Raw genomic sequence first — 25,474 nt, forward strand, 5'->3', positions numbered from 1 at the left:
CTAGTCCTCCATTATCTCAATGACTGGCTGTTGAAGCCAGGATTGCCCCAGGCAGTCGTCTCCCACTTCCAGACTATGGAGAACCTTCTGCATTTGCTGGGGTTCATTTTCAATGTGCTGAAGTCACACTTGACTTCCTCTCAGGCACTCCCTTATATCAGAGCTGTTCTGCACACAGTGCAGTTTTGAGCCTATACTCTTTAGCGACGAGTCCAGGATATTCAGGCTACGATTTGATATTTTAGCCTCTATCCTGGATTTTGGTGAGATTGACTCTGAGGCTGCTGAACCTCCTGGCCTCTAACATTCAGCTGGTAACTCATGCCCACTGGCATATGCAGGCTCTACAGTGGGACCTGAAGTCCCAATAGGCACAGCATCAGCGGAATCTCTCTGACCTGGTTTAGGTATTAGAGGGAAGTGCAAAAGATCTGCAGTGGTGACTGACCAACCGCGATTGGGTTGGCAGCAGACCCCTCTTTCTGCCCCATCCCAGAAATGACTGGTGACTGATGTATCACTCCTAGGTTGGGGTGGCCACCGGGGAGAGGTAGAAATAGGAGGACTCTGGTCTCTGTTGGAATCTCAACTCCAAATCAACCTGTTGGAGATGAGGTTGATTCGCCTGCCATTGAAAGCCTTTCTTCATTGCATCAAGGAAAGGCTGGTTTAGGTGTTTACGGACAACACCGCCACAATGTGGTTCTCTTCCAGGGGATCCTCATCAATAGTCATAAGCACTGATTATACCCGTCCTTGTGCGGGGACCCCGGAAATATGAAAATTATATATGGAAATCACATACATACATTTCTACATATATGTATATACCATTTTTTCTCATAACAATGCAGCTCCCAATAGAACGCTAAACAATGTAATTACACACATAAAGACTGCATTTGCAATTAAATAAAAACAAAAGAGGGCAACTAGCACTTGAACTCTGTTTTTTAATGAGCCAATTACTTATAAAAAGCAAAACTGCAAATAAAGTAGACATTGTTAGTAGGGTGACCAACTGGCATTGGTGCAAATTCAGGACGGTGAGTGTAAAAATTCAGGACAAAGGGTCAAAATTCAGGACACAAATTCAGGACAGGAGGTCAAAATTCAGGACAAAACTTCAGGACAATAGGTAAGTTTTACAGACACGTCAGAGGTCGCGCAATAGTATATAATTAAGCCCAGCCATTTCCAACCATTTGCAAACCTATCCATCATGTATCCTTCTATCTATCATTTCATTCATCCATCCCTTCATCCATCCCTACATCCATCCTTTCTCATCCATCCATTATCCTTCCATCCACCCTTTCACCCTATCCATCTGTACACTTATCCATCCACTCTTCATTCCATCCATCCATTTACTCATCCATCCAGCCATTTACCCTTTCACCAATCCAGCCATCCTTTCACTTACAAATCCTTCCACCCATCCACTCTTAGTCATCCATCCTCCCTTTCTCTCTCCATCGACCCTTTCACTTAGCCATCCTTCCATCCATCCATACACCCACCCACCCATCCATCCATCTACTCATCCACTCATGAATCCATCGACCCTATCACTCATCCATCTATCATTTCACTCCTTCACACATCTATTCATCCTTTTGTCCATCTACCCTCCCTTTCACTCACTCATCCATCCTTACATCCACCCTTTCACTCATACGTCCATTCATTCACCCTTGCACTTATCAATCCATCAATCCATCCATCATTTCACTCATCCACCCACCCATCATCCACCCAACCATCCACCGACCCACCCACTCATCCATCCTTTCACCCACCCACCATCCAATGCACTCATCCATCCTTTCACCCACCCACTCATCCATCCTTTCACCCACCCACTCATCCATCCTTTCACCCACCCACTCATCCATCCTTTCACCCACCCACTCATCCATCCTTTCACCCACCCACTCATCAATCCTTTCACCCACCCACTCATCATCCATCCATACTTTCACCCACTCTCCATCCATCCTTTCACCCACCCACTCATCATCCATCCATCCTTCCCCTCATCATCCATCCATCCTTCCCCTCATCATCCTTCCATCCATCCATCCTTTCACCCACCCCCTCATCCATCCCCTCATCATCCATCCATCCTTTCCCTCATCATCCATCCTTTCACCCACCCCCTCATCATCCATCCACCCTTCTCCTCATCATCCATCCTTTCACCCACCCCCTCATCATCCATCCATCCTTCCCCTCATCATCCATCCATCCTCCCCCTCATCATCCATCCATCCATCCTTTCACCCACCCCCTCATCATCCATTCTTTCACCCACCCCCCATCATCCATCCATCCTTTCACCCACCCCCTCATTATCCATCATCCCCTCATCATCATCCCCTCATCATCCATCCATCCTTCCCCTCATCATCCATTCATCCTTCCCCTCATCATCCATTCATCCTTCCCCTCATCATCCATCCATCCTTTCACGCACTCCCTCATCATCCATCCATCCTTCCCCTCATCATCCATCCTTTCACCCACCCCCTCATCATCCATCATCCTTTCACCCACCCCCTCATCATCCATCATCCTTTCACCCACCCCCTCATCATCCATCATCCTTTCACCCACCCCCTCATCATCCATCATCCTTTCACCCACCCCCTCATCATCCATCATCCTTTCACCCACCCCCTCATCATCCATCATCCTTTCACCCACCCCCTCATCATCCATCATCCTTTCACCCACCCCCTCATCATCCATCCATCCTTCCCCTCATCATCCATCCATCCTTCCCCTCATCATCCATCCATCCTTCCCCTCATCATCCATCCATCCTTCCCCTCATCATCCATCCATCCTTCCCCTCATCATCCATCCATCCTTCCCCTCATCATCCATCCATCCATCCTTCCCCTCATCATCCATCCATCCATCCTTCCCCTCATCATCCATCCATCCATCCTTCCCCTCATCATCCATCCATCCATCCTTCCCCTCATCATCCATCCATCCATCCATCCCCTCATCATCCATCCATCCATCCTTCCCCTCATCATCCATCCATCCATCCTTCCCCTCATCATCCATCCATCCATCCTTCCCCTCATCATCCATCCATCCATCCTTCCCCTCATCATCCATCCATCCATCCTTCCCCTCATCATCCATCCATCCATCCTTCCCCTCATCATCCATCCATCCATCCATCCCCTCATCATCCATCCATCCATCCTTCCCCTCATCATCCATCCATCCATCCTTCCCCTCATCATCCATCCATCCATCCTTCCCCTCATCATCCATCCATCCATCCTTCCCCTCATCATCCATCCATCCATCCTTCCCCTCATCATCCATCCATCCATCCTTCCCCTCATCATCCATCCATCCTTCCCCTCATCATCCATCCATCCTTCCCCTCATCATCCATCCATCCTTCCCCTCATCATCCATCCATCCTTCCCCTCATCATCCATCCATCCTTCCCCTCATCATCCATCCATCCTTCCCCTCATCATCCATCCATCCTTCCCCTCATCATCCATCCATCCTTCCCCTCATCATCCATCCATCCTTCCCCTCATCATCCATCCATCCTTCCCCTCATCATCCATCCTTCCCCTCATCATCCACCCATCCTTTCACCCACCCACCCATCCTTTCACCCACCCACCCATCCTTTCACCCACCCACCCATCCTTTCACCCACCCACCCATCCTTTCACCCACCCACCCATCCTTTCACCCACCCACCCATCCTTTCACCCACCCATCCATCCTTCCCCTCCATCCATCCATCCATCCCCATCCTTCCCCTCATCCATCCATCCTTCCTTCCACTCATCCATCCTTCCCCTCATCCATCCCCTCTTCCATCCTTCCTTTCATCCATCATCCCTCCTTCCCCTCACCCATCTATCCCTCCATCCTTCCCCTCCATCCATCCCCTCCATCCATTCCCTCATCCATCCATCATTCCCCTCATCCATCCTTCCCCTCCATCCATCCATCCTTCCCCTCCATCCATCCATCCTTCCCCTCATCCATCCATCCTTCCCCTCATCCATCCATCCTTCCCCTCATCCATCCATCCTTCCCCTCATCCATCCATCCTTCCCCTCATCCATCCATCCTTCCCCTCATCCATCCATCCTTCCCCTCATCCATCCATCCTTCCCCTCATCCATCCATCCTTCCCCTCATCCATCCATCCTTCCCCTCATCCATCCATCCTTCCCCTCATCCATCCATCCTTCCCCTCATCCATCCATCCTTCCCCTCATCCATCCATCCTTCCCCTCATCCATCCATCCTTCCCCTCATCCATCCATCCATCCTTCCCCTCATCCATCCATCCATCCTTCCCCTCATCCATCCATCCTTCCCCTCATCCATCCATCCTTCCCCTCATCCATCGTTCTCATCCATCATCCAGCTACCCTTCCACCCATACATCCAGCTATTTACATTTTCTCTCATCCATCCTTCCCCTCACTCATCAATCCATCAATCCTCTCATTATCCATTTATTCAATCTTTCATTCATCCATTCACCCATTCATCCAGCCATCCACCCATCCCTTCACTTACTTACTCGCCCACCTTTCCATATTATTTTGAGCTGAGCCCTTTTGAGAAGAGGCCCATCAGGAACTTCACCCTCGCTGCAGGAGCCGTTCCAGGACTGGGACAGAAGCCACCCAGGGCAGAGACAGGATCCACCACAGGGGAGGACAGGAGCCATCACAGGCAGGGGCGGGGGAGGGGGACAGGATCCACCACAGTGGGGGTACAGAAGCATTCACAGGGGGGGACAGGAGCCATCGCAGGCGGAGGGGAGGGGGGACAGGAGCCATCACAGGAGGGGGAACAGGATCCACCAGGGTGGACACAGGGGTGGGCATGCAGTATTCTAGTATCATCTTGGGCTCCTCGCCCCCTCCTGCACATGACAACGAGATGACAGGCTCTCTGTCCAAAATGCCATCCCCCACTTTGATGTACAGTACTTACAGGAGATACTCTAAGAGAACTGGTTTAACTGATTGTCCTTTGTTAATCAGTGTGGGTGCGATTGTGCCATTTCTTAATTTTATTACATTATAGACTGCATGTTTGAAGAACTGGGATTTGCTTACAATTTAGTGACAGTAATTTAGCTCTGTGACAAGAGAGAACCACGTGCTGCCTCCGTGTAATCTGGCAGAGTCTAGGATGTTTGGGGCCCTGGGTAGAAATGGAATGTGTGAACCCCCCTCTAAATAGCAGAGACATGATGCATTCAGGGCTGTTTGCATCTGAATAGATGCCCCTACTCCTGAAGCTGCAGCCCCTCCCTCTCAGTCACCTTCAAGCACCTCTTAACAGCTCATCAAGGGCTGAAGTCAAGGGCTGAAGGTGTGAGGGTTGCCATCCCGCTGTGCCTCTCCAATGCTGCGGGGTATCGGAGCTTTGGAACAGCATCGGTGTCAAGAAGGGAGGCAGGTGGAAGCTGTGCCTGGTTAAAATTACGGACAAATGGCGTCCGTTAAAGAATCCTTCACGGACAACGGACAGACGGCCAAAATTACGGACTGTCCGTGAAATTTACGGACGGTTGGTCACCCTAATTGTTAGCCTACAGGCTGCATTGCAAACCAATAGTATAGAAAATGAAAGCATTTTCAACAAAAACTGGCACCGTTCCTTTAAGGCAGCCATGACCCCTAGCTTCCCATCATGCCTCAGGGGTGACAGGTCAGTTCTTTCCGACTCCTTCAGTCAGGAACCTGGATTTTCAGCTCTTGCTTATTTTGACTTTGTCAAAAACATCTTATTGAAATTCAGTTTTTCCACTTTCACTCAACGTCATTTGGTCTTAGAGTGCAAGTACTACCTTTTTTGTGTGACATTTGTGTCAAAAATGCCTTCTTTATTCGACCTTTGCCCTTCCAGTGGCAAGAAGGCCAGAACGGATGCACACCCTGTGTGTCCTCTGCCTCCCTGAGTCTCACTCTTCGGACAACTTGCCACCACTGTAAGAAGTTGTCAAGGAGGACCATCAAGGAGCATGAGAGGATTCGTCTTTATGGCCTCTCTGAAAGAGGTAGGTATCCTGTGAGGCAGAAGAAGAGAATTCGGTCGATGTCGAGAGGAAAAGTCCGGACCAGTTCTCTGTCGGCTTCTGGATCGATGTCGAAGCTGCCAACGACGAAGAAATAGACGTCAAAGACCTTGTTGATGCCGGCACATCACTCGACTACGAAGTCATCGTCGACGAAGGTAGCAGTTCCTCCGTTGACCTCAACCAGGAGATGTTCAATGTTGAGAGACAGGTCTCTGTCTGCGCCCGGTGGGCGTTCGACGTCGAGGCACATCGCTCAGTTGTCGCATCGGCGATAGACATCTGAAAGAGACACGTTGGTGATAGATTCCTTACCATAGAATATCCCCAGGCGTCAGACTGGATCCGGAAAATTTTGCGTAGCATTACCCCTGCGCGCCAGCAGGCGTCGTCCGTGGCTCCGCGTCCGTCGTCGGTGTCTTTAGCGCCGGAATGACGTTGTCGGAGTACTTAGACACCGCCCTCGTGCGCTGACGTCCATTCTTTTTTCCACGCCAACTAGCGCTCTACCCCTTTGTCTTTTTTGACTAAACTTTTTGATCTTTTTGATCATTTCTCTACTCGAGTCTTCGACTCCGATGGTGCCGGTAGGGATGCCCGGGTTTAAACCCTGTTCCAAGTGCTACCGACTGATGTCCGTTACTGACCCCCATCGCCGGTGTCCCAAGTGTTTAGGCCTTGACCACGACAACCGCACCTGCTCCGACTGCCGGGCGCTGACGTCTAAAGCTAGGCGGGAGCGGTCCCGCAAGTGACTTGAGCTCCGGCAGTTGGCGGTGTGCCGCTCCAGGTCCCGGTCCCACAGGAGGTCGAGGGACCGGTCGCGGGGTCGGAGCCCTCGCAGCTCCGGGAGTGGACATCGGTCGTCAGGATCCAAGTCCTCAGGTAAGAGGCATGAGAGGTCGGAGAGACGTCATCGTTCCTCCGACCCACCCCGACGCTCGCGCAATGCGGCCGGGGGTTCGGGTGACACCATCCACGCGGCTCCGACAGTCGCAGGCGTTGCCACCTGGGCATGACGCGACGCCAGAGGTCGAGCGGTACCTCATGGCCATGAGGTCCCTCCCTCCTCAGCCGGGTTCCGTGGCGCCTCCGGGCCCATCGGCCCCGGCTGGAGGGCCTAGCGGGTCGGGTGCTTTGGCTCCGACGCCGTCGGGTGCTTCGGCCACGGCACCGCCAGCGACTTCGGTCCCGGCGCCGCAGGCATTCCCTGGATCCGCTTCCGGATCCGGGTCACCGGTGCCGGCCTTGAGGGCGTCGCCCCGGTGCCTACTATGGACGCCATCCCCGATCCTACCCTCGGTCCGGTTCCGGCGCCGCTCTCGACGTCGTTTGGAGATTTCTATTTCCACGAACCGGCCCCATCTGTTGACCCTGAACTGCAGGAGATGGGTGACTAGGGTGATTGGGAGGGGTCTGTGGACCCTCGGGCACAGGAGTGCCAGTCTCAACAGGACTGGACATATGAGCTTGGAGAGGCCAGTGAAATTGACACTTCGCCAGGCACTGGATTTGTCTCCCCTTCCACCGTAGCTACGGAGGAGGGGGCTGTTTACAGTGTAGTGTTGACGCGGGCAGCCAAGGCCTTACACCTTGAGCTCCCAGTCGCGACCGTGAGGACTAACCTCCTCACTGAGGTCCTTAAACCGCAGGCAAGCTCCACTGAGCCTCTGCTGCCGTTTAATGAGGCCTTGTGTGACGTTCTTGTGGGCACTTGGTCCAAGCCCGCCACAGGTCCGCCTGTGGATAGGAACGTGGCCAGACGCTACAGCCCGGCCCCGAGCGACCCTTGCTTTTTGTCCACCCATCCCACCCCCGAGAGAATGGTCATCCAGGCCTCCACTTCCCAGACAGCATTCCCGGCGGCTCCGCCCGATCGGGAATCCAAGAGGTATGAACAATTCGGGAAGAAGGTGTTCTCGTCCCTGAGTTTGGGACTGCGGTCAGTCAATACCGCATGCCTCTTGGGCCGCCACACCCACACCCTGTGGGACACGGTCGTGGACGTGCTGCCTCAATGTCCGGAGGAGGTTCGGGCAACACTTACCCAAGCCCTTGCGGACAGTCGGGATGCCGCGCGATATTCCACCCGGTGTGGGCTGTATACCACGGACTCACTGGGCAGGGCGATGGCAACGACTGTGGCGGTTGGATGCCACGGCTGGTTGAGGTCCGCCAACTTTTCGACCGATGTCCAGGCCACTCTTCTGGACATGCCGTTCGATGGCCGTCGCCTCTTTGGCGACAAGGCAGACCATGCGCTTGTGCGTTTTAAGGACTCCAGGGCTATGGCCAAGTCCTTGGGCCTCTCGGCCCCACGCCAGCAATCGGGTGCCTTTCGCTCCTTTCGTGGCCACGGAAGGGGCGCCCCCACACGTGCTGCCAGCCACGCACCGCAAAATGTTCAACAGTGCGGTGACGGCCGTGGAAACTGCTGTGGCGGTGGTCGGGGACAACGGCGAGGCCAGTACACCCCTCCCTACGCAGCACCTGCCTCAAAACCTTCCTAGTCTGTGCTTTCAGGCCCATGTGACGCCAGTGGGGGGCAGGGTTCGCCATCACCTCTTCTACTGGCGCACTGTCACGTCGGACAGGTGGGTGCTGCAAATCGTCCGAAGGGGCTACTCCCTCCTCTTCGAGGCGACCCCTCCAACCATGCCACCGCAATTCCACCGCGTGTCGGGGGATCACTTTTAACTTCTGCAAGAGGAAGTCACGGCCCTCTTGGCCAAGGGGGCCATCGAGCGTGTTCCTGGGCCAGAAGTAGGGTGTGGTTGTTACTCACACTACTTTCTGGTACCCAAGAAGGGCAAAGGGCTACGCCCTATCTTGGACCTATGGAACGTCAACGGCTTCCTCCCGAAGGAGAAGTTCAAGATGCTGACTTTGGCTCAGGTCTTAGCTGCCCTGGACCCTGGAGACTGGATGGTAGCGTTGAACTTGCAGGACGCTTATTTTCACATCCCCGTCCTGCCGGCCCACCGGCGTTACGTGCGGTTCACGGTAGGCCACGAGCACTTTCAGTTTACCGTGCTCCCCTTCGGCCTTACCAGCGCCCCACGGGTGTTCACGAAAGTGATGGCGGTGGTCGCAGCTCATCTGCACAGGTTAAGGGTGTCAGTCTTCCCCTACTTCGACGACTGGTTGTTGAAGGCGGGCTCGCCCCAGACCGTCGTCAGCCACCTCCATACTACGGCCGACCTCCTGCACCTGCTGGGGTTCTCCATCAACGTGCTGAAGTCACACCTGTGTCCCTCTCAGAAGCTCCTCTTCATCGGAGCGGTTCTGGACTCGGTGCAGTTTCTGGTTTATCCTCCCGAACAGCGGGTTCGGGATATTCAGGCTCTGATTCAGATCTTTCAGCCTTCATCCCGAGTCTGTCAGGTTGACGCTGCAGCTTCTGGGGCTGATGGCCTCCTGCATCCTTCTGGTGCATCACGCCCGGTGGCGGAAGCGGGCTCTGCAGTGGGACCTGAAGTTTCAGTGGGCCCAGCATCAGGGCAACTTGTCCGACCATGTCTTGATCTCGGAGGGCACTGCAAGACAGTTGCAGTGGTGGCTCACGGACCGCGATTGGGTCAGTGGCAGATCCCTCTCCCTACCCCACCCGGAGCACGTGGTTGTGACGGAAGCATCCCTCCTGGGCTGGGGAGGCCACATGGGAGAGGCGGAGATCAGAGGTGTCTGGTCTCCGGCGGAGTCCCAGCTCCACATAAACCTTCTGGAGCTGCGGGCGATCCGACTTGCACTGAAGGCATTCCTCCCCTCTGTCTGGGGGAGTGTAGTGCAGGTGTTCACGGACACCACCACCACCATGTGGTACTGCAACAAACAGGGTGGGGTTGGGTCGTGGACCCTATGCCAGGAGGCTCTGCGCCTCTGGCAGTGGCTGGAACATCAGGGCATGACCCTGGTGGTTCAACACCTGCCAGGTTCTCAGAACGCCAGGGCGGACGAACTCAGCCGTCGGTGCATGATTGATCACGAATGGCGTCTGAACTCTGACGTGGCGCAAGGTCTCTCAACAGTGGGGAGAGCCTTGGTTAGATCTAATTGCCACAGAAGAGAACGCGCAATGTCATCAGTTCTGCGCGTTGGAATTTCCAAGGCGGCACTCGCTCTGAGACGCTTTTCGTCGCGAGTGGAGTTGCGGTCTATTGTACGCCTTTCCGCCTAGACCACTTCTGCCCAGAGTGCTGAAGATCAGGCGCGACCGGGCCCAGGTTATCCTTGTGGCTCCGGACTGGGCACGAAGATACTGGTATCCCGAGTGTAGGAAGGTGGATATGACTATGGTTACCCCCAACTTTTTGCCTAGTGTTTTGCTGGTTTTTGACTTAGTTGGCCTAGGATCCTGCTATTCAGAACCCCAGGCTTCCTGCTCTCTGTTAAAGTGGACTCCATGTACCCTAGGTATGTATCTAATTGGATACTGGGTCACCTTATCAGTCCCTGTACAATGTACCTTTGTTACCCAGGGCATAGGTGTACCCAGGGCCTACCAGGGGCTGTAGCATGTATTATGCCACCCCTGGCTGGCCATCCAAAACTGACACAACTGGCTGCTAAGACAGCTGGGGCAAGGTGGTGTAATCACCCTTTGCTATAGATATAGTATACCTATATCTAACCCTAAAATGGACACATCTATTCCTATCAGTCACTCCTATGGCAGGCCTTATCAATCCTGAAGGCAGAGTGCTTGGAATTATGTGAGATGGTGCTCTAGCATGAGCTGAGCCTGTCTGCAGCTTGCGGAACCAAGTCCTTATAGCTGTTCCATGATAACGCTATACCATATACTCTTAAGTGCATTATAATCCTCGCGGTTGAATGCTAACTTTGGTATAGCATTATCAAGCCATGTCGAGTAAGGTGTCATACGAATTGGAATACTACCCCCTCGCCAATTCTGGTGACGGGGGTAGCATTCCACCCTTTCAGAGGGATACGACATGTATGTAACTGTGAACCCCGGTTAAAGTTAACTCGAGCCTTAGCATCACAAAATGGATGCTGCCACCACAGACACAAGTCTGACCTCCTGCTGCTGGGAGTCCTTCCAGCGAGGGAGGCCTGGACAAAGGGTTTCCTGCCTTGGGAGGTGCTAGCACCACCCCAGACAGGATTTTATGTATTGAGGTAGGGAGAGCTGAAAGGAATGAGACATGCCCTGTGCATACACCGGGTCAAACCAGTTGCTGGGGCACTCCAGCCCCAGTTCTGGCGCGAAACCGGACAAAGGATAGGGGGTGTAACCACCCCCCTTCCTGGTCCCACCCATGGGAGGGACCTAGTCAGCAGCACAGCCCCCTTTTGCAGGATAAAGGTAGGAGCTGGTCCCATTCCAAGTTAGATTATCCTGAACTACTCTACAAGAAGAAACTCTGGCCTTCGACGTTCTGCTCCACAGAAGACTGAAGAATCTCCCTTGTGGACAAGGAGTGTCCACCCTGCAACTGCAGGCACCATCAAGCGTCCAGCGGCTTCCCTTTGTCGTCTTCCCTCGAGGATCCAGACTTCAGAGCCCGACGAGACCCGGATTCCCAGACCTCTCCGACCTCAACTCACCTCTACAGCAAAGCTGAGACCCGTGGGTGCGACGAGACACGTGGGACCGGCCATCTTGAACGAACCTGCACTTCGCTTCCAGCACGACTCCCGAGGTAAACTCGACCAAGTGCTTTGGGGATTGAGAAGCCCCAGCCCCGAGCAGCCCCTGCACCGAAGATCAGCCCTCCAGCTTCCACGAGATCTGCGTGGGGCCCTTCTGCTTGTTTGCTGCTCGACGCGTTGTCTGGTCACTTGCCGGCTGGCTAGTGGCCTCCTAGACGACGAACCTTTGAATCTTCACTGCTGGTCTGGTTGCTCCAGACTGGCCCTTGCTCCCTTCCAAAAGAGGGGCACCCCGGACTCTCACATTCCGCACCAGACGTCGTTTCCACTCACCGCGTGGGTTGCCTTTGCCAAGGCCTGTTGACTCCCATTCCGGATCCGACACCGCCGACAGTGAGAGCCTGCGTGGGACAGCTCGTGCCTCCATCCTGGTCGTCGAAGACACCTCCTGGTCCACGTGGCTGCAGAGTCAAGCGTCCACTCTTCACCTGATCGCGACGACAGCCTCTGGTTCCTTCCTGGTTCCACACCGGTCACTGGCTAGTGACTTTGAACACTGTCCCCTCTGCTTTCAGGTCCTCTTCTTCACCGATCCACCCTTGGATCGCACCGGACATCTTCCTCCTGGTCGCCTACAGCATCTTTTCTTCCAGGCTCCATAGACTTCAACGCGAGAACCCGACACACTTTGACACCTATGCACCCGCAGCCTGTGGGTGAGGTAACGAGAGCATCTCGGTGCTCAAGGATAGTTTAACTGTCCTAGTGTCCAGTTCCACAGTCGTTTTAGTCCTAACTAGTCAGGATTGTCCGTACTTACCCTTAACTTGAACTGTATTGTCCATAGACGTTGTTACGCATCTCACGTGTGAGTTGACACTCTGCACACGCGTTCCGTGGGCCTCCTATTACTTACGTAGGGTTAGTGTAGCGTGGTCCCATCGATCCTACAGCCTCTGGACAGCTCCATTCCTTCTATCGACTTTCACATTCCACTTAGTATATGGTTTGTCGTGCCCCTAGGGCACCATTGTAATTTTGTGCAACTTGTATTTTTCGTAAGATTTTCATGTGCTTAGCCCTCTGACCTCATAAAGAGTTCAGAGGTGTTGTTGTTAATAAATATACTGTTTATTTTCTTAACAACCTGTGTGGTGTCCTTTCATCTGGTATTCAATGGGTTATATTGTGGTAAAACAGCTGGCTTCACATGCCAAAAGAGTTTAGCCTAAGACTGCTTTGTCCATGCTACCATTAGGATAGCTGGTCTATAAGGTTGACTTACAACCAATCACCATAAGGGTTGATACAAGGTGATCACTAGAACTAGTGAACATCATATATCAGGCCAACATCTCACAACTACAACACATGTACTCTCCAAAACCTTTCATCATACCCCAATGGGACTTGAACCTAGCCTTGACATTCTTGATTCACTTGCCCTTCGAGTCTCTGCACAATTGCCCTCTACAACTTCTTACCATTAAAACTGCTTTTCTGGTGGCCATTACTTCGGCTAGGAGGGTTTGCGAGTTGCAGGCACTTTCTGTGCACCCTCCTTACATAACCTTTTTCCCCAGATACACTGATTCTGAGAACATGTGCCTCTTTCCTACCTAAAGTGGTAACACCCTTTCATGTAGGCCAGACCATCAGACTGCCAACCTTTGTTGCTCCGCCTCACCCTTCCAAAGAGGAGGAGAGACTTTACCTCTTGGACCCAAAAAGAGCATACATTGATTGCACCAAAGAGTTGCGGGTGGGCAATCAGCTCTTCATTGAGTTTGTCTGGGCACAGAAAGGAAAGAACATTCAGAAACGGACTATCTCAAGATGGATTTTCCTCTGCATAAGATCTGCTATGGATTGGCCTAGAAGCAACCCCATGAGGGCTTGCGTGATCATTCTGCCAGAGCAAAGGCTGCAACCACTATCTTAGCTGTTGCAGTTCCTGCCCTGGACATCTATCCGGCTACGATGTAGGCATCTCTGCACACATTTACCAAACACTACTACCTGGACACTGAGGTCAGTTGTGATGGGCACTTTGCCCATTCAGTCCTCCAGGACTTCTTGGTCTAAGTCTGTTTTCAGACCCACCGTGGGGAAATATTGCTTGGCACCTATTCTAAGGTAAGGAACCTGCGGCTAGAAGTCTCTATCAGATAAACAAATTACTTACCTTTGTAATGCTGTATCTTGTAGAGACTCTTTCTAGCTGCATATTCCTTACTAATCCTCCCTGCTCCGCGAACAGATTTCTCTACATAGGGTGACCCTTGTAGTTCCTTAGTGTCTGCACACTGACCCATCAGCCGTCAGTCATGACTTTGTCCTTCTGGCACTGAAATGTCTTGAAAAGAAACTGTTGGTGTGCTGGTGTGGCATCTGTATAGGTGCTCCGCATGTCACTAACGCGAACAACGCAGAGCTGACTGAAGCCACCTACTGACGTGCAGCGATACTACTCCAGATTTTCCAGATTCAGTATGATGCCTGAGGAATATTTTATGGTAAGGAATCTGTAGCTAGATAGCCTCTACTAGATAAGACCTTGCCGAAGGCAAGTAACTTGTTCACTGTGATGTAGTAACTTTCATTCAATGGCTGCAAGACTGTCAGTCCCCCAAGAACTGGTACTATGTACTAGTATATGTATTTTCATGGCAATGGTCGTTTTATATAATCTGTCCCCAAAAAATTGCTTAGTTGAAAAAAACCTTAGATGGTCTGCCAAATTTGTAACGAAGATAGCACTGCTGTGGAATCCATTAAAGGAGTGGGTTTCTTTTGGAAATTGGTTACCAGAGAATAATAACTTATTTTTCCATTCCCTTCATACTTAATCTTGCATCCTCCTAACCTTGAATTATTTCAAAGTTTAACAGAGTACCTGCTAATTTGGTGATTGCTTCTCTGCTCCTAAGCTGTGCATGCATGTGGCTACTGGTGGACAGACTATGAGGTGTGGGGGTGATCAGTAGACTTTTTGATATAACATTATATAAATGTACTTGTCTTTCTCAACTGCAATTCAAGGAGCAGTACTCGATTCTTGTTGTGTAAGTAGCTTTTTTGTCTATCTTGTTGGTCAGAAGTGTGTGCAGGACTGGCTGATTCACAAAGCATTACAAGTATAACTGGGGTGTGTTTTTTTGGCTTGTTTATAAAACAAAAGTTATGAGAATAAATTCATAATGATCATTCACTGAATCAGGACTTGAAGTACTTGATTTTCGTAAGTGTCACTAATGGATGCCAAACGTCTGCCTGTGTGGTGCATTTCACCTGTTGGCAAGTTATGGTTTCAGGTAGGTATGTGAATGTGTATAAGGTGGCTACACCATGCTCAAGTAACTCAGCATTGACAAGCTCATAATTGTCTGAGCATTCACATCTCTCTTGCCGATAACTATGTCAAAAGTTAAAGTAAGGAGTTCGTGCCTTTCCAGGTTTGGAATTGTAGCTCACCCAGATATTTGATAGGGGTAAAATAGAAGGGGTTTTACCATGATAAAAATAAATTCCCCAAGAAGACTACAAAGTTACTTGCGCAAAGCATTTTTGTTCGATTTTCTTTTTTTGCATGTGATATTTTTCACCTAAAGTGAATTTACACTTCAAGTTTTTATTAATTGCAGTTCTCAGAGAAACTACCTCTATCACAATGTATTATTGAGATCCATTGATAATCCCTAAAACGTTCAATCTTCTCTAAGGCAGGAGTAATGTAATGAGATTTCTGACTTGTTAGGGCTTTGTGAATCAAACCAAAACGCCCATATGTTCCTCCTGTATAGTCTACACACTTCACTCTGACTTCAAAAGTTAGACAATTGGCCCATTTAATTATGTTGATTTTCATGGTGGAGGTTTTTTAATCCGGGGATGCTAGCTAATGCTTTCTGTGCTATTGCCTGTTTAATTGCTCTACAGATGCAACTAATGCATGAAATTGCCACCTTAAAGGAGATAGTTGAGAATGCAGAAGTGTACAACAAAGAAACTGAGGTGAGACTTTTGCCGTTACTTTCCAGAATGCATTAATATCTTAAGGCAATATGTTTATACATATAATTTCTATGGAACTGTGCTTTCTAATTTTGTTAAACTCTTTAGTTTAAGAATCTTTTATACCCTATTAGTGACAATTTTCTAATGGACACACACGAATGTAGATTACTTATATGCATCTTCATCTAGGCATCTGACTGGATCCATAAATTCTGTGGCTGCTCCTCTGCTAAGGCAGAAAAGCATCGCGTCACTGCTCAAAAGGAAAAATAAAGTGATAACGTATCGTTATTATCATTTTATTTTTCCGAGTGTAGTCGGTGGTGGAGCGGGGCTGGCCGGAGCAGGGGAGGAGTGGTTTGCACTCCCTAAGTGAGCATCACTGTTTGTCTGGTGCATGTTCCCCACCAAGCTGCATTACACAGCTTGGTGAGGAGCATGCACAGACTCCCTGTTCCCCGCCTGAGCGTGGAACCTCGGTGCAGTGTTTTGATTGGCTCTGGGGAGCCTGTGCGCCCGGGAGCTTCTTGCTGCCGGCCTGGATGTGAGATTGGAAGAGGACTGAGGAGAGATGGCAGCCGGCCATTTCAGGTAAACCCTTTTTTCTTTTCATTTTTCACCCCCCACCCCTCCACCAACCCCATCCGGTAGCAGCCACCTATTGCATACATTTTGTTATAGACATATCGTTGCCTGTGAAAGGTGGCTTTAAAAGTCATCGACCTTTCATTTGTGAGTTCACTATAGGGGGACCTTGCGATTCAATTTACCCTGCATTTAGAAGTTTTTGTATGTTAGATTTTACCCACAGAGTGTTTTGTAATCAAAATATCCAGACTTAGTCCATTAACTGCTGAAGCCTTTTCACTCTAGTGCTCGCCCCTTTTTGATGCACCTCAAATTCGTGTCCTTTTCCAACAAAATTATGGGCATTCTAAAGGTACCTAGGGTTTGTGGATTACCCTGAAGTCGACAGAGAAAAAAGTTAACTTTTTCGTGGTTGGAAACAATGGTTAAAAAGGGCTCCTCACGGCACGCAGATGGGCGGAGAAGGGTGCAGGTTACAAGCGATTCCAGTTCGCTTTCACCCAGGATCTTGAAAAATGGAAACCTCTGGTGCAAGCACTAGAGGTTTTCTTCAAACCTTCTTCAACATTGACCAATGGCTGTCGTCTAGTGGCAGACGCCCCCATAAAAAAGTATTTTAAACTCTGCTCTAACTGCCACAAACAAATGTCAGTGAAATCAATATGTGGATTACCTATGGTGCTTGATTAAGTCATGCAGTATCTTATGGTAATAAATGTGCTCCAAGAACCACTGTAAGGAGGAGGCTAAACTGATGCTTTCCTCTCTGAAAGGGAAAAACAGGAGAACAGTTTTTTTTCTTCTGGAAGGAATTCTTTAGAGTAACACCACAAAAAGATCCTTCTTATCTATGTACAAGAAAATATAAATGATACTTAATAAGAGGGTTGATGGTTGACTCTTCAGAGACCATCCCCATTCTGAGTCTTCATGTATTGCTAAACTGAGTTTCCTATTCCAGAGTATCACGTTTCTGTGGAGCAATGCACACTTCAATGGTGCTATTAAAAGAAAAAAAGTTGACACTAACCAGCAATAATTGAATCTATTAAATACATATTTTGTGAAAGTAACTCTACTTTTTTAATGTGGACTCGAAGTGTGGCATGCAAGAATCTGTGCGGGGGAAACAAACCCTAAGCACATACCAACTCACTTATCTTTTTCTCTTTGCTCACACAACACTACAAAACATAGTTGTTTGGCATTCTCAGCTGAATCTAAACTAAACACCTTCCGTTCTGCTTCTTTGGAAAGCAAGGTCTGATGCTTTAGGCCATAAACGTTTTGCCTTATAATTTGGTCTTCAGAGAGTTCACACGATGCAAAGGTTCACCCATGTATAATGATCTGGCTTGTGACCTCTTGACTGTCATGGAGGACCCCAGAGCTTCTTTGACTCAAACAGCACGTGATAGTCAGGATGCAACTGCAAGTAGGTTCTTTGGTTTGACCTGGACCATACAGATGGCATCAGCACACCTACTGGCACCAGAAGGCACACTTTGATGCGGTCAACCAGGTTTTCTGGGGTCCTGAAGGCATTCCTTATGGATATGTCCTAAAATTGCTCTAGACATTTGGAAAAAGATGAATTGATGCTGCAACGATCCAAAAAGTCGTGCCGCAGCAAAATGATGATCGCAGCAATATAGAAAATTCAGAGCCTGTTTCAGGCAGCTAGCTGACAGACGAATGCTAGTCCTCTCAACCCTAACTGCAGCTGGCGATCCAGTCCATTTAAGACGCAGCACCCTTAGACAACTTTCAAATGAGCTGCGGCAGCAGTCTTCCAACTTTTCCTGCCCTGCTGAAGTGCTGGTAAAACTGCCTTAGTTTGCCTGTCAAGATTCATTGCTGGCTGGCAGGAGACTGAATACGGCACTACCTGAATGGCTGGAGATTCATCACGTTGGACAAGTGGGTCGCCTAAAGATTCATGAAAGAGGCTATGCCCTGCCCTTTTTTCCCACCACCACCTACATTCCTCCTGCACTGGTGTAGTAGCTCTAGGAGAAACATTCAGCTGTCCTGATGCAGGAAATTGACAGTAGTTGTCCAAGGGCGAGGGTGTAAGAAAGCTTATTTGCGTTACTTTCTTGTTCTGAATGAAAACTGAGGAATACAGCCTGTTTCGGGCCTCCAGGCATTGAATGCCTCTAGGCTTACTATTTTAAGATATATTTTTTACCCATTGTGAAGGCTCACAATGTTAGATTATGTAGACCTGTCTTAATTTTCTCTGAAGGACATTGACGTTGGTTTTGCTACTGCCCGTTTGAAAAAATCCATACTACACTGTTCTAGAATTGTATTTGCCTCATTAGCTTAACTTTTATTCTCCTCAAACATTTATAAATTCTGCACTTTTATGATTGTTTTAAATCATTGGTGAGTGACTGATTTTCTGAGGAAGGATCGGTTCAATATGCTTACTTAAGCTCAAATTCTGTCAGCTCTGGACTTACAGAATGCAAATTTCCATATTCTCGTCCTGCAGTTGTGCAAGTGTTAACTGTAGTTCAAGGTAGGCCAGGAACATTTTAAAGTCATTCCACTTTATTTGGCCTTATTTTGGCCCCTCTAATGTTCACGAAAGTGATTACAGTGGTAGTCATCCTTCTGTGGAGTCAGAGAGGCCCTGAGAAATGGAGTTCCCATACCTCTTTGGCAGGCTGCTAAAGGTGAGCTCCCCGTAATCAGTCATATACCAACCACAGATGACCGCTGAACTCCTTAAAGAATTGGTAGTAGCAATCAATGAGCCAAAGTCACTGACTCAAAGTCCTTCATCAGGGGAAATCCTTGATTCAATGACGTTCAATTCCTTTCCTCCAGTGCAGTGAGCCTGGGACTTTCAGTTTATGATCCCGATGTTTCGGTATCGGTACTGGGTGAGCTTGACGGAGTCTTCTTGGCCTCCTGGCTTTGTGTCTCTTATACACGAGTGCGAAGTTGCAGATGTAGGCCATGCAGGTGGCCTTTGAATCACACTAGGCTGCTGTATGGGGAGGGGTTAGAGGGTGGCCATCTTGCTGCAGTGGAGCTCAGGTGTCTCTGCATCTTACACCTTGTAGGTGCTGGCTCCATATTCATTTTTAGGAGCTTTGGGCAAACCATCTGAAGCTAAAAACCATCAATGCTGGTTGGGGAAAGTCCTCACGGACAACACACGCGCCATGAGTACTGTAACAAACAGAACGGAATGTAGTCCTGGATCCTGTTCAGGGAGGCGCTACTGTGGGGTGGCTGGACCAGCAGGGCATTTTCCTTGGTAGTAACACCACTTAGCTGAGCGTCCCTGAATGCCAGAATGGAGAAACTGAGCAGGCACCGTGCAGATTTGAGTTACATATTTGTCTTGAAGTGACATAGGATTTGTTTGATGAATGGGACACACCCTGACTAGATCTTTTTGCCACCATTGAATGGGCAGTATCAACAATTGTGCGTGATACTTTTTCCACTCATGCACTGGTTGGGAGACACATGGTGGAATGAAAGGATGGACTCCTATTCATTTTACCTTGGTTGAGGTAGGTCAAGACAGACCAGGCTTAAGTCATGCGTATCGCTACGGGATGGCCCTGGAGACTGCGATATATAGAGCTGAGCGAGAGTCTGTCCTCCTAGCTTCCAATTTGGCGAGATCTACTGTCTCAGCAGCAGACCATCGTACTACATGAATCTCTACAGCTTAATCGTATACATGGGGATTGAGTAGTTGCACCTGAATGCATCTGACCTGCCAGCCGAGGTGGATGTCATTCTTTTAGCCAGATGTCCTTCCAAGAAGCCGATGTAAGTGGGGACACTGGTAAAATAATTAATAATTACAATGCATAACTTTGATGTTCTCTTTTTTCTTGTTCTGTTAGCCCTCTCAAGACTATTTACCCTTTTGCCATTTAGGTGTTTGCTTGACCAACCACCTTTAAGTCACTATTTGTGGTGCGTTTTATAAAAGGTTTGATTGAGATGTTACTCACCCCAAACCCCACATCCATTCCACCTCCCAAAAACGTTTTATGCCTTAGTGGGATCTAAACGTGGTCTCTATATTGATCGCGCACACCTTCTGAGCTGATGCATGACTTTTATTTTGACACTTGAGCCTAAAAAGCAGTCTTCTTCATTTTGCTTATCAGTACATCGTTTTTGTAAACTACAAGCAGTACTTTCTGTACAAACTGGTGCTGATGACCAGGATAGCCTTCCTACCGATGGCTGACTTGATTGCACGTTACCAGTTTATTAATTAGTATGCCAGTGCTTTTTCTTGTCCCACATGGACTTCATTCTAAGAGTTCTCTGAGCTTTTACACCACCCCTGCAAAAAAACATTGTGCGGATGATCAGCTCTTTGAGTTTTTCTGGGGCAAAGAAAGGGAAGGCTGTGCAAAATGTGTCCCTATGGGTAGTCCTCTGTATCAGGATCTGCTGCACACTGGCCAAGAAGCAGTGCACTGAGGCCTCTGGCTCATTCCATCTGGCCCAAGCCTCTGCGATAGTATAGGTGCAAGCAATGCGTTTTCTGGATATCTGCCAGGCTGCGACATGGGCATAAGTGCATCATTTTATGAAACCCTACTGCTTTGATAGCCAGGTCTGGCAAGTTGTAGTCATCAGCTCAGTTCTGCAGGACTTTTTTTTGTTTTGAGTCGACTCCCCTCATGTCCTCCACCTTTGGGATGTACCTTTTCGGTATCCATTCTAAACATAAGGAATCTGCTGTTAGAAGTAGCCATCAGAAGAACAAGTTGCTTACCTTTGGTGACTCTCTGAACACAGATCCTTCACTATCCTCCCACCTCCCTGTTCTGTTTAGTGCTCCCTTTACTTCCAAATATGGACCAGGTGAAGAATATGCTCACGGTCTTGGCCAGTATGTTCTACACTCAGCATGTGAAGGTGTGAAAAAGGACACAAACTGCCGTCTGCACATGGGTAGTGCTTTTTTGTCACTCTGCTCCATTTCTGTGGCACAGGTATTGGTGGAAGAACTCTGTCCTGTTTAACACCTGGGGATATTTTAGAGGTGAGGAATCTGCTGTTGTTTACCAGAGAGGGCATGACCCAAAGGCATGTAACTTGTTCTTTTTTTCTGCAACTTCCCCAGCCACTAGTAGGCATTTGAACAGACCTATTAGTTTGACTGCTTGTATTGATTGCTATAATACTATAATATTCAGGACCATGATGGTTTGGTTCTTGCTGTTTAAAGGGCTTGCCATGTATATAGCTCTAAGGCCTCTACAACCATACCCTGTATTTCTGTTCATTTCTCTTCTACCCCTTCAATACTGTTAATGTAGCTGCTTATATTTAGACGAGCCATGAATATGACTGGAGAAATTTCAAGCCACTTTATAACAAGTCCTCAGTGCTTGTGTGACTAATTAATACCAGCCCACCACTAAAGCAATCTATTTTTCTATGACACTAGACTTCACCAGTGGAGGTACCCTCATGGAATGTTTGCTTACTGATCAAATCGAGTGCTTTTCACTCATGCTTTTGACCATTTATGTCTGCAAAGGTGCAACATGTTTATAATCTTCTAGAAAAAAAAACTTAAATTGAATATAAATATTGTAAAAAATCATGTGCTTCTCCTCATCTCATGAAGCTCTGTACAAAGACACTTTTAAGGGATGTTTTTAAAAGAAAGGCAACAGTGATTACTGTATGTAACCAAAAGTACCTTGTAAAGATCTATTGGTTAGTCCTGATTTCTGTCTGCAAATGGTCTTTAATATTTCTCAATTTAGAATCCCAAGCTTTTTGTTAAGTTACAATATTGATGCATGGCTTGCACCAAGTGTAAGTTAATGCAGAAGAACTCGAAGTTTCTCAATCATGGATTTGCATTACGTATGTGGTTCTTTAGGACCTCATCAGCTGATGCTAGAAGACACTAAAAAGCATATCAGTTTTTAACAGTCCTGTGTTTGACAGATGTACATGGTTGTATTTCAGTCACAAGATCATCTCTAAATTCTAGATTTGAAAAATAAAACGAACAATTAGTGAATAGTTTTGTATAATGTATTTCTCTTTTGGCTTGACTGTATTTCTATAAAACTGAAAGACAAAATGACCTGACCTACATTTCTTAATTCTTAGCTTGATCTGGACGCAAAGTCAAACGAATTGAGAGCAAAGGCAAAACTACTGAAAGAGCAGGAAAATCGAATTGCAGAGTTGGAAAAGCTTGTTGAAAATCTGCAGAAGAAAGTCCAAAATATAGATCTTTCTATCTCCATGGTAAGTCTTAAACCATTGTAATTTTCTTGTAGAGCTTTTTGCAAGGCTGAGAATAAAGTTAAAAACACTTTTCCTTAACAATTGTTGTTGTAGTACCGTCTTGTAGTGACATTCCAATGATATTGTTTATAAAGAGAACTACCCTTCCTTTTGTCACCCCAGCACCTTCCACTGTCCTTGCCTCCCCTCTGCAAACAACTGATGGAGGGCCTTCTTTCAGTTTTGCTGCAGTAAGTGCAATCCCTTTTGGCAAAGGCGGCTATCGAGGGGGTGTCCACGCCAGAAGTAGAACATGGTGGTTATGCCCTCTAGTTTCTGGTGCCCAAGAAGGGTGGAGGCCTTTGGCCTATGTAAGACCTATTCCCCCATGAACACCTTCCTCTGAAAGGAATAATTTAAAATGCTCACATTGGCCCAGGTCTTGTCTGCCCTCAAGACTGGATCATAGCTTGGGACCTGCAGGAGGCCTATTTCCATATAGTTGTCCTGCAGGCCCATCGGCAGTACCTGTGGTTTGTGGTGGAATAGGAGCATTTTCAGTTTACTGTGCTCCCATTTGGTCTCACCAGTGCTCCTTAGGTGTTCAAGAAAGTGATGGCAACACATCGTTGGACATCAGTGCTGCCAGTCTTTCCTTACCTTGACGACTGGCTATTGAAGGCCGGCTTACCCGAGGCACTAGTAAGCCATCTCCTGACTACACCAAACCTCCTGTCATGTTTGGGGCTTACTGTTAACTTGCTGAAGTCACATCGGCCTCCTTCTCAGATGCCCCCTTTCATCACAGCCATTCTGAACACTGTTTGGTTTCATTACTTTCCCCTGGGGAAGAAAGTCCAGGATATTCAGGCTATGATCTGATCTGAACCTCGGTCATGGATTTCAGTGACATATACTCCGAGGCTGCTACGACTGTAGGCATACTGCATCGTGCTGGTCGAGCACGCCAGGTGGCATATGTAGGTGTTGGGACAGAAATGTCCCTCACATGGTAAGACATTTACCATTGCCTAGTGTGTCCCTGTTGCAACGATGTCTGGATCCCTAATGCTGATGTTTGTTATCTTGGGCAAACATGGATCATGGGTGTGCACTATGACATAAGCCTGTCTAACAGATTGCAGTCTAGTTTGACAAGGAGGGGTACCCAAAGTGCTACCACCATGGTGGGGAAAGGGTACTGCCTTTGCCAGGAATTAAGAAGCACGAATGCGGTGGTGGGAGTATACTGTGGCGGGATCAGTAGAAGTGAACAGGCCTTTTTACCGGTCACTAGAGTGAGGCCTACAGGCTAACACATGTAAAATTCAGCTGCTGTGTGCCTAACTCACCCTTGGAATATATCAGGTGAGTTTGTAGTGCTGTGCAGTACTTGACTGTTTGCATGTGCTGGGTATATATGTGCCTGTTAATGGTACAATACATGAAAGATTCTGGATGCCATGTTGGGAGACACGGGGCTGACTGTGGAAGCATGAGTTGGTAGAGGAATCCCCCAGACAGATTTGTCGATTGCTGCATTCCTCTGAGTTAGGTGGGACACACACGTCAAATGGTGCTCGTTAATTCAGAGAGGTCACTGGAAAGGGGCCTGGGCACATCTCTGGAAGGAGATGGCGCTATAAGAGAAATATAAGAGTAAGGCTTGGGTAACCTTTTGATATCATATAAATCAAGTGTGCACTTCCGATAAACATGGGAAGCTTCAACAGCTGCACTAAGATTCTAAGAGTTTCTCACTGGTCATAAAGCACCCCTTTCAGGATGCACAATCCTTTTTCTTGTTGGGTGGGCGCTGCAATGCTCAATGCACCCCTCCAATGAGGGTCTTTGCTGTAGGTCTTTGTACTGTTTATCGACCACTCCAATCTTCATGCATGCTTAGAGAACTCTAGAGGGCGTATGGTTATTGACTGGAGACTCCCAGCCACACCACAGTGCCAGAAAACATCTCTGACAAAGAGCCCCCTTTGAGGGGCCTGGTTAGCATTGCAGCACCCGCCTTCCCAGCTGGGAGAGTGGACATCACCCAGGGAAAATCCAAAACCACTAACGCATGCTTCCCTTCCAGGGGTTCCTCATCAATATGCGCGTATCAAGAGAGAGAGAGGGACTAGAAAGCTAGTCCGAGTCCCCGTAGTTTATATGTGTTATCAAAAGAGCTTAAATATGACCAATATTGTTATGACTCTGATTAGATTTGTCATGGGCACCTCGTTGGTGAGTTCATGAAGCCCTCACCCACCAACCTGGTTGGTGGCATGCTTCATAATCGGGCCCACCCAGTGACACCTAATGTGTCCCGGGTGTGCTGCGACGCCTGATTACAGCGGAGCTGGTATTTTTACTGAGCGTGCAGTGTGAGGTGTAAAATGAAGTGAGTTAAAACGGCTTGGCGAGGGTCCCAGTACCTGAGGGTAAATTAAATTTTAATAACTGGGCCCCCGTCAGCGGACCTTTTTAAAATAGAGTGTAGTGCAGGTTAAAAAGGAGTGTAATCCAGGCTATGTGTTACACTCACTAAGGTGTTTCTCTAAGTGTGAGAGGGGGGATTCCCTTCTCATATATGCGTACTACCGGAGGACGGTGCAACAGGTACAAGAAAGGCTCTGACCAGAAAAGCTGGTCAACCCCTTACCGCTTCACTCCTGGAAGCATTGGCTGCAAAATCTAAGCGCATATATGAGAAGGGAATCCCCCCTCTCACACTTAGAGAAACACCTTAGTGAGTGTAACACATAGCCTGGATTACACTCCTTTTTAACCTGCACTACACTATTTTAAAAAGTTCCTGAGGAAAGCCAGATTTAGTTTAAGGCACTGGCTGAAACATGTCAACCAACTGATGGATGTAGGAGGTAGTAACTCGCCTCCCTTAAACATCCCCAA

The 25,474-nt window shown here is 48.6% G+C and overlaps 1 protein-coding gene across 1 annotated transcript in view; it reads left to right on the forward strand.

Annotated features, from left to right (window-relative positions):
* LOC144818836 (uncharacterized) overlaps positions 1-25,474 on the forward strand; it is a 1,999,126-nt gene that overhangs the window by 482,953 nt on the left and 1,490,699 nt on the right. The window contains 2 exon segments of the mRNA XM_078676624.1: positions 15,653-15,727; positions 22,445-22,585. Coding sequence (XP_078532750.1) covers positions 15,653-15,727; positions 22,445-22,585 — 216 coding nt within the window.

This window comes from Lissotriton helveticus, chromosome 2_1 (genome assembly GCF_964261635.1).
Source record: "Lissotriton helveticus chromosome 2_1, aLisHel1.1, whole genome shotgun sequence".
Classification (NCBI taxonomy): domain Eukaryota; kingdom Metazoa; phylum Chordata; class Amphibia; order Caudata; family Salamandridae; genus Lissotriton; species Lissotriton helveticus.